We start from the raw sequence: 10,376 nt of genomic DNA, 5'->3' as shown, positions 1-10,376 counted from the left end.
TAATTTTATAGGCATCATTAATAGTCCTGCAGCGACTGAGGAGCCACTGTTAACATACTGCTGCCTGCGCACCGGAAGCAGGCTATGTGGAAAAAAAAAATGCGGAAGTGCTAAAACGGAAGTCCGTGGCATATACCCCATCCCAGGTGAGGCTCAGCTTCCTGCTGCCTCACCGGCTTCGCTTCTGAGCATTTGAATGGGAAAATGCGAAAATCCAGCGATTTTGAGGTAAAATTAATCAGAATTGGTTAAGCTAAGTAAACAATAGATACTTTATAGTACAAACCACAGGGTGAAAATAGCAATATAAATGATTTTATTATTATATATTATTTTTCCATGACGATAGGTGAGGCTCTGCCTCACCTGCCTCCCCTGACCCCACGTCACTGGTTCAGAACCCGAACATGTTTTGGTTCTGAACCAGTCGGTGATCAATTTCTGTTGCTTTGCGCCCTCTAGTGGAATAAAAATGACACAACACGTTCAGGCTTCATTTTTATTACAGAGAAATGATGGAATATTTATTCACTGATTTATGATGTTGCCACAGGCATTGTGGCAGTTATCCCCGATCAGCCGGTAGTTCGGGCCTCCGGCTCCAACAAGGTCCGACACCGTTTTGGTTCCCCTGAAGTTCTTGGACTCGATGACCTGCAGACAGGAAGAGGGTCCATCATGATACAGTTTCCGGAAGGAAGCTTCCATTTGAGCTTATTGTGAGCTAATGCCAAGTTAATGTAAGAGCCTCTGTGGCGCTGATCGCAAATGACGTCATATTTTCCAGTTAAATATCACTTCAGAAAAGTCTGGATCTCCTGTCCTGCCATGGTGAGCAGCGTGGTCACCATCTCAGCTCTGTGTCATAAAACACTTCATCTGGAGTCTGTTGGCGGGTATTAAGTCTACATATTAATAACATAAATCAGCCGACCACAAACTGAATCAGCTGTCCAGATATTTCCCCTACAGCTCAGCTTAACGCTCGTTTGTCTGACACTAACTGGCTGCGATGCGCTGTTTCAAATTTAGTAGTTGGACGATTTGCAATCAGTGTAAATCTGCAAAACACCACATTTTTATTTAACGGACACGGAGTTTTCCACAACACGTTCAGGAACCTCAGAGGAACCAAGCAAGTTGGAGATGATGCTGCTGGACTTCGTCTGCTTTGTCTCAGCCAATTACAGGCTACAAGCATCTGGAGAGGGAGCTTTGCTCCAGAAACGCCCCCTGTTGGTCAGTGGTGTTTAAAAGATTGAAAAAACAAAGCAGGATAGAGAAAAAGGAAAGCTGGAAACAAACGCAGCCTAATGTGAACAAACGGACAACTTTTTCACAAAAACAAACTCGTGTTTAGTAATGGCAAAAACTGTTAAATCAAGTCAATGAATTGTGTGTAGCTGTGGCATATGGAGAAGAAAGCTGAAGTATTCTTGTGATGTCCCATAAATGTCTTATAGTCGGAAGAAACATGCAGCTTTTCCACAGTCACTGGTCTCAAAAACCAGTCCAAACTGGTTCTGGACTGGGAAACGTCAGGCTTCTAGAACATTCTTCCAGAAGCTCCGACCTCAACTTCAGCTAACAGTTGAATCCCAGGAAACCAACCAGTCTAAGGGACGTTTACCAGTCCTCTGGGAAGGCAGAAGCTTGTGTGTGGTCTTTAACCACCACCGAACACTTGGTGGCGCTGTTGTACCTCAGATGTTTGGTGTGTTTGCTGCTCACCCGCCAGTTGGAGCTCATGTGTTGAGCATCGGTCACCACCGTCTGAGAGGAAACCCCATATCCGCCTCCTTTATGGATCAACCACTGAGATCTGTCAGCCAGAGTCACCCTGCAGAGAAACCACAGCACCTCCGAAGGTTACAGAGCCACCATTTTGTTTGCTAGCCATCTGCTAGGACCTTCTCAGAGAAGTAAACTGGAGATCAAAGAGAACCATGTCTTTGGGTTGATGGTAGAAATGCCTATATTCTCTTTAATGTGCAATTTACCTCTGATTGCTATGACTAACTTCACCACAAGATGGCGGTACTTACTCGATACCGGCCCTTTAACTCCTGAAACATTAAAAAGACACCAGAGAGAAAACTGGATCTCAGTCATGTTCCTCATCAACCTGCAGCTCTTTGGATCCCAGCTGATCAGTTCTGACCCGAACAGATCAGAACCGGATCCAACAACTCAAACTGGGTTTAAATTGCAGATCTGAGAAATAGACCAGGAGCCAGGAGCTTTCAGGATCAGTTACCATGACAACGCAGATGATGCTCATCCCTACATTAAAACGTCACCTGGTGACCTTTGAACCCACCTTAGGACAGAAACGTGTGGATGGGCCACAACTTTCTGAAGAGAAACAAAACTGAAGGTTTAATCTATGGACCTAAAGAGGGACGATCTAGAGTTATAGATCTAGACCAGGGCTGGATGATGCTGGTCCTGGAGGTCCGAGTCCTGCAGCTCTAACGTCTCCCTGGTCCAACACACCTGAATCCAGCAGCTGAATCTCCTCCTCAGTGCAGTCAGGTTCTGCTAACGGCCTCAGTGTTTGACTCAGGTGTGTTGAAGTTGAGACATGTAAAGGTTGCAGGAGGCCCTCCCCTCCTGAGCCAGAGTTATAGATCTAGAGTTATGGATCTAGAGTTATAGATCTGGAGTCAGATTCAGTTCTTCCAGCTGGGAACTAGAGCTCAGGCTGACCTCTGACCTTCAGAGCCACATAAAGACGCTCCAGTCTGCCTTCTATCAGCTGAAGAACGTTTTCCAGATTCCAGGATCTGGTTCTAGTTGCAGAACCAGATGTACTTTGGTAAGTTCTAGTATTTTTTGTTCGTTTCACAGTTGATGACTTGATGATGTTTCTGCTCTGCTGAGACGACCTCCAGCTCCAACGGTTCTCCAGGCTCTTTGCTAATTTCCATTGATTTCAGTTTCACTGACCGAACTCCACAGTGGCTGATGATTCCAATTGTAACAGGAAGGTTTCCCAGCGGGCGCCGCATCGCCTCCGCCAGGTGGACCCGCTTGTTGTAGAGGTCCGTCAGGGCGGAACCGGACAGGTCGTAGCGGAGGGCACCAGTGGATCCTGTCAGGGGAAAAACAGTCAGTCGGTCAGTCAGGCTGCAAACCGCAGAGCGGCTCTGAAGGCGCCTGTTGAAGAAGATTTTAGGTTATAATATTTCTTAAGAAAGAAACTCTTTGGCTCGAACTTCTTCATCCCAGGTTCTCCCGGCGGGGCGCGTGTAGCCACACAAAAACAACAACGAGTGCAGACGTCACAGAATTACAGTTTAATCCAATAGAAGACAACGTATGAAATTACAACAGAAACTGCAGAACAGAGACATACATTCATTTACCTGACATAAATGGAAAGAAGAAGAAGGAAAGAAAGAAAGAAAAGCAAAGACGTCTTTGGAGAATTGCGAGAGCAAATCTAATTTGTTACTTCTGTGTAGAAAGTTTTATGGTAAAAGGCGTATTCCTATCTTTGATTTATTCAAATAAGGCGTATCTTTGCTCATCCAACCAGGAGCTATCTCTGACCCTCTCTAAAGCCAGGAACTCCTGCTGTTTTACGGCTTTTCACAAATGAGTGTGAAAAGCTAGAACTTCTCCTGATTGTTTCCCACACAGACAAAAGGCAGTTCAAACGATCCTAGCAAACCATCTGCTGTAACTACAGGTAACATAAAGGTCAATAGGCCAGAATAAGTTACTGATTTTAAAACTATAATTAGGCCATTTGAATCAAGACATGCTAAGTTTTAAAACTAGTTTATTTTAAATTTATTTTCTTAACACGCCTCACCTCCAGACGACGACTCCACAGAACCGGCCAGCAGAACCAGAGCGGCTGAACACAGCAGAACTTTACAGAACATCATGGTGGACGGGTCTGTGGCCAGAGGTCCGGCCCAGCTTATAAGGAGTCCAGAACCTCCTCCCACTCACATGCTGGGATTTTCCACTGCAGATTTCATCACAGCAGCAGAGGCTGAAAGTCAAACAGGCAGAAAAACACGACCCAGTTCTACAGAACCACCTGTAAGGAACAAACTGCAGCCTGTTGGATCATTTAGCCATGACAGGAAAAATGGTTCATCTTTCAGTTTCATGTTATTCAGTCATTTATTAATACCAGGTTCAAACTAAGGTTTTAGTTTGAAAACTAAAAATGTTTTAGCGAGAAGCTACATATTTGGCATGCTAACTACAATTTTATTTTCCAAACTAAATTTTTCTTTTTAAATTAAATATTTAGTTTGGAGCTAAATGATTACCTAAAATATGTAGCTTCTGATCTACATATTTAGTTAAATATTTGCTTGGAAAATAAATATTTAGCATGCTAACTAAGAATTCAGTTAAGCTAAATATTTAGCTTCTTAATTACATTTTATTTACAAACTAAATATTTAGCTAGGAGCTAATTATTTAGCTAAAGGATTTAACTTCTTAACTTTAGCTTTTGGCTAAATATTTAGCTGCTTACTAGCTAACTATTTAGTTAGGAAACTACAAATTTAGTATGGAGTTAAATATTTAGCTTAACTAAATATTTGATTTGTATATGAAATACTTAATTGTTTTTAAATTGATATTTATAAATGAATAAATAGCTTGACTTTGCTAAATGAACCTCTGTGTTTTTCTGTCATGTCAGGCTGAATAATCCAGATTATTTCGTTTCGGTTTAAACTAGTTTAGCATAAAGCTGCTGTAGGTTTTGGTTGCAGTTCCACTGCTGTCCGCTAGAGGGCCCCACTCAGCAGCAGAGGCCTAATTCACGTTAATTTCAGTTTTCTTTGTCGTTTTCTCATGTCTGCTGTTAAAGAAACATGAAATCTGTTTGTAGTCGTCAGCTGAGTGACGATATCGGACATCTGCTCAGGTTCTGCCCTGGTTCTGGTCCGGTTCTGCTCTGGTTCTGGTCCGGTTCTGCTCTGGTTCTGGTCCGGTTCTGTGCAGCTGTCAGAGTTAAACTTTGGTCCGATGTTGTTGCTCAGAAGTTCCTGATCTGCTGCCAAAGCAAAGAGGTGAAATCATCAGATCTGCTCAGACCTTCAGCCTGGAACGTTTTCTCTCTTCTTTCATATCAAAGGTCGTTTCCAGACTTTATTTTCTCAGGTAAACAAGTTTATGAATGAAACGTCCAGGTTTGATCTTTTGTTGTTTTTATAAATTCTTTATCAACAAAATTTGGCTTTTTTGGCAAAACCTTTCATGATGAAGTAAAAACTGATTTCTACAAAATAATGACAATAACAGGAAGATAATTTATACTGTCTAAATATTTCAACAACAGTTCATATTCATTGCTCTATTTTCCCACAGGAAGTTCCTGGTTGCGCAACTTCCTGTCCTCAGCTATACAGGAAGTGGTCCTGCTGGCGGGGAGCGACGACTTCCTGTTCGCCGAACAGGCTGGAGCTGCTGGAGCAGACGCCGCCGATGACGGGGAGGTAGGAGAGATGGAGAATGGGCAGCTGCAGGGAGAGCCGGCGCCGGATGCTGTAGAACCAGACAGAACCAAACCGGGTCAGACAGAACCGATCAGAACCAGACAGAACCGATCAGAACCTGTTCTGTAAGCGTTGATAACGAAGAACCTCTGAGTTGTTTGAACTGAACTGGAAGTTCAGCTTTTGAGGATCATCAGGTTTTTCCCTCCACTGTCGCCCTGTGCTTGCTGCAGATGCAGCTTCTGTCCGATTTGCTGCTTTCCTGAAACGTCCTTCACTGATTGGCCACAATTTTAATTTGGTTTTGGGATAAAATTTTATTTAATTGAAAGTGAAAATACACTGCTCAAAAAAATAAAGGGAACACTCAAATAACACATCCTAGATCTGAATGAATGAAATATTCTCATTGAATACTTTGGTCTGTACAAAGTCGAATGTGCCGACAACAAAATCACACAAGAATCATCAATGGAAATCAAATTTATTAACCAATGGAGGCCTGGATTTGGAGCCACACACAAAATTAAAGTGAAATGTTCCCTTTATTTTTTTGAGCAGTATATTTTACCTGAGTGAAGTTGCCCCACCCCCCACTTTCATAAAATCAAACAAAAATAGTGTCAATCAACTGGACTCCGTTTGTGCTGCTATCATTCCAAAGATATTAAGAAAAATGTTTCTGTGAATTTCATTTGAAATTAAGTGCTAACCTACGAACATGAATAATTTAATTTTAACGTTGATGAAATGATCTTATCTAGAATGAACTGGTACCCCACCTCCCAAAACACACTGGGTGAGCTGTAGTTTAGTTTCTGACCACCAGAGGGCGCGATTACACAAACTGTACTGTTGAAGTAGGACTAGAGCAAAACATGCTAACTATCTGGTCAGCTGTTTCCATCTCAGTTTCATGACCGACAGTCAGCACTTATTTTCAGTGTCAGTGCACAAACTGATGTTCATTGACCTTTGATGACCTCTAGAAACATTTCTTTGTATCTTTAAAATGATAGCTGTACAAACAAAAAATTTTACTACACAAACGTTTGACATCAATTTTGTCTGATTTGAAGAAGGTGGGGAGGCATCTTCACTCAGGTAAAATATTTTTGCCACATTTGATCTGTATCTAAATTCAGTCAGTTTTAGTCGTATGGAAAATATTTACTTTAGTAAAGTTGAAGGTTGAGCACATCGTTTGTATTTTCAGAGAGACAGGAAACGGCAGCAGTTATCAGGAGAAACGCTTTGAATCAAAGTATTTCTGGGAACAGAAGTCGTCCAAACACGCCACCCTGAGGAACACCGGCTCCGAGCAGCTGGAACAAAATGGCGGCTCTGTGATAAAAGAGGCTGGCGGCTCAATGAGCGTTGTCATGACGATGATGCTCCACTCACCGCTCTGGGGAGTTGATGTTCTCAGCTGGAGGTCTCGCCGCACAGACCTGGGCGTCATGAGTCCCAGACGCCGTTCCACATCCTGAAGGAAACGTAAGAAACTCAGGTTAGCAGCAGGAACACGACTTCCTGTGGGCGAGCGAGCGGCTGTTACCCGTTTCCTCCTGCAGCGGGGCAGAAAGCTCCATGGTGATGGTTTCAATCTGGACGTCCAGCTGTGGAAACCAGAGGAGACGCGGTTACACCTGGAGCTTCAGCTGTTCACCTGCAGCGCCTCACCTGGGCGCTTTGACTCCTCAGGTCCTGGTTCCTCCTCCTCAGACGCTCAACGCCCGCTTCCTCTGCAGCATCAGCCTGCATCTCCTCCACCCGCTGCAGCTCCTCCACCCGCTGCAGCTCCTCCACCCGCTGCAGCTCCTCGCTGCTGCTGCTCAGCAAGCAGAGAACCTGGAAGCAAAAGGTTAAGAAAATCTGGCAGCAAGATGAAGCTGAAGCCTGATGAAATCAGCAACAGAGTTAGAAAACTCAACAAGTACCGAACCGAAACCAGGAGCGTTTCAGCATGAGAGGAATTCTTGTGTATGGTTAGCATTTAGCATTAGCTTCAGCTAAATACCACGTTGATGTAGCGGTTTAGCATTAGCGTAAGCTGTCCATGATTAGCGCGTTGGGCTAACGCAGCTAGCTTTAGTCACCTGAGGTGCGAACAGGCCCATGAGGATGAAGAGGTTGCAGCTGAGGATGAGGATGCTGCACAGACAGAACTGGGCGGCGGGGTCACTGGAGGTCAGCAGCGCCCCGGCCGCTGTGGACGCGCTGAACCCGGTGAGGGAGAACATGCTGAGAGCCAGGAGCTGACCGCTGACCGCCGGCGCCGCGGCGTCCGCGGTCCGGATGTTCCAGGCCAGGAAGCAGCCCAGACCCTGAGGAGGAACCAGCGGGTTAGTTTAACCTGTTGCCATGGAAACGGTCTGCTGTCACGGTTGCATGAGGTTCTGACCAGCAGAGGGGCTTTGTATCCGCAGACGGCGGTCAGCCACAGCTCCATGTTGGCGCTGCTGCAGCGTTCAGAGAACCAGCGAACGACGACGTCCTGATCAGCCGCCACGTCCTGAGGAAACAAAACCACAACTAACTAGTTTAGATAAATAGTTAGTTTGGTTACTAACAGTATTCAGCTTTTTAATTAAATATTTAAACTTAACATTTCTAAACTAAACTCTCCTGTTTCTCTATTTTCAGGTCAAATCATTTCTGACAGTGAAGCTTCAAACGTCTGAAGATGTCCAGACTTTCTGGAGCCTCCGGACCGGTTCTGGCCCGGTTCGGAGGCTCCTCACCTCCATCTGGTGCTGCAGAACCTCCCGTCTGAGCGGGTCCAGGATCTGCCAGGAGGTCAGAACCAGCAGGTCCAGCAGGAGGATCCAGAGCTGAACGCGGCCCGTTTCCTGCAGCCGGTTCTGGTTCTGGAAACACAGAGATGTCAGCATTCCCTCTGGACCCGGAGCGGTCCATCCGGACCCGGAGCGGTCTTACCTTCAGCCGGACGCTGCAGACGGAGTAGACCCTCCAGGTTCTGGTGAGCAGCACCGCCAAACCCACAGTGTGACCCAGAGACAGAGTCCAAAGATGAACCTGCAGCACAGGAACCAGGAGTTCTGGTTCTGGACTGTAACAGTCTGGGTTTTACTGCTGGTTTAGTTTAAATTATTTCCATAAATGCGTCAGAATTTTCCCAAAAGCTTTTTTTCTTCCATCTGGATAAAATCAGTTTAAATAAACAAATAAAACGATAAATACAAAACAAGGAATATAAAAAGTAAAGGAAGTCATTCAAATTACATTAATAAGTTTTATTAGTGATCATTATTATATTGTTTAGCTTTAGTAGTTTTTTATGTTCTGGTGAATTTTTACCTGCAGAATTCAGAAAAGTCAAAGTGATTAATTATTAATGAATATTCAGCAGATGAAACCAGTTTACTAAATAGATTCAGTTGTTTTTCTCTTTTGCTGTTAGCGGTTAGCATCAGCTGACAGCTGCTGTAAACAACCTATGGAGTGAAAAAACTGTTCCACGTCTAATAAAACACCAATGAAGGTTAATTATCTCCAGTTTGTTTCAGTGTTTTTTATTTTGCTTTATAAACGATTTGGCTCCTGTTACACTTTTTATTTATTTCACTTCAAATGTTTTATCAACCTGAGTTTGTTTCTTTTGGTTTAGTTAACTTGAATAACCTGGTTCTGGTTCTGGACTCACAGAGCAGAACATCTCCAGCGTCGGGCCCGGCAGCGAGGTCCGGTCCAGGCCGGAGAACAGGACCGAGCCGGAGGACAGCAGGAGGCCCAGCAGCAGCAGCTCGTCCTGGGGAGAAGCTCCAGGCCGCCGGGGCCTGGAACCAGACGGACAGCTGAGTTCTGGGAGGTTCTACTGGACCCAGAACCGGACCTGGACCCACCAGCGCCAGTGGCCGATGATGATGATGCAGAGGACCGTCAGGGTGATGAAGATGGTTCCGGCAGCGGCTGCTGACAGGACGCAGTAGAGGAGTAGGCCGACCCGGCGGTGCTGCTGCCGGACCAGAGTCTGGTCTCTGGCTGGTCCCGGACCTGCAGAACAGAACCGGGTCAGTTTGAACCCAATGACCTCTGGACCGCCAAAGGGACGGGGAACCCAGAGAGACCCGGAACGACCCGGAAACTTTCATCTGAATGTAGAGAAGAATTCTGCAATTTTTGTTTTATTTTACCTTTAATGATAATAATGATAATAATAATGATGATAATAATAATGATGATAATGATGATGATAATAATGATAATAATAATGATGATGATAATAATGATGATGATGATAATGATGATGATAATAATAATAATGATAATGATAATAATGATAATAATAATGATGATAATGATGATGATAATAATGATAATAATAATGATGATGATAATAATGATAATAATAATGATGATGATGATAATGATGATAATAATAATGATGATAATAATAATGATAATAATAATAATAATGATGATAATAATGATGATAATGATGATGATAATAATGATAATAATAATGATGATAATAATAATGATAATAATAATGATGATAATNATGATAATAATAATGATGATAATAATGATGATAATAATAATGATAATGATAATAATAATGATGATGATGATAATGATGATGATAATAATGATAATAATAATGATGATGATGATAATAATAATGATAATAATGATAATGATGATGATGATAATAATAATGATAATAATAATAATGATAATGATAAAAATAATGATAATAATAATAATGATGATAATAATAATGATAATGATAATAATGATAATAATAATGATGATGATGATGATGATAATAATAATAATGATAATGATAAAAATAATGATAATAATAATAATAATGATGATGATAATAATGATAATGATAATAATGATAATAATGATGATAATAATGATAATGATGAT

At 42.8% G+C, this 10,376-nt stretch overlaps 1 protein-coding gene across 1 annotated transcript in view; it reads right to left on the bottom strand.

Annotated features, from left to right (window-relative positions):
- Nucleotides 1-5,174: 5,174 nt before the first annotated feature.
- Nucleotides 5,175-10,376, bottom strand: part of LOC103130415 (gamma-aminobutyric acid type B receptor subunit 2-like) — a 14,977-nt gene continuing 9,775 nt past the window's right edge. The window contains exons 9-18 of the mRNA XM_007541800.2: nt 9,341-9,491; nt 9,142-9,274; nt 8,415-8,513; nt 8,219-8,344; nt 7,879-7,989; nt 7,574-7,801; nt 7,158-7,325; nt 7,033-7,093; nt 6,879-6,960; nt 5,175-5,523 (exon numbers count right to left, since the gene is read on the bottom strand). Coding sequence (XP_007541862.1) covers nt 5,376-5,523; nt 6,879-6,960; nt 7,033-7,093; nt 7,158-7,325; nt 7,574-7,801; nt 7,879-7,989; nt 8,219-8,344; nt 8,415-8,513; nt 9,142-9,274; nt 9,341-9,491 — 1,307 coding nt within the window. The 3' untranslated portion in view covers nt 5,175-5,375. The remainder of the gene's footprint in view (nt 5,524-6,878; nt 6,961-7,032; nt 7,094-7,157; nt 7,326-7,573; nt 7,802-7,878; nt 7,990-8,218; nt 8,345-8,414; nt 8,514-9,141; nt 9,275-9,340; nt 9,492-10,376) is intronic.

The sequence above is a fragment of the Poecilia formosa genome, unplaced genomic scaffold (assembly GCF_000485575.1).
Source record: "Poecilia formosa unplaced genomic scaffold, Poecilia_formosa-5.1.2 Scaffold634, whole genome shotgun sequence".
Taxonomy (NCBI): domain Eukaryota; kingdom Metazoa; phylum Chordata; class Actinopteri; order Cyprinodontiformes; family Poeciliidae; genus Poecilia; species Poecilia formosa.
The sequence above is the reverse complement of the archived record's forward strand: the minus strand, read 5'-3'. Positions and strand labels throughout refer to the sequence as shown.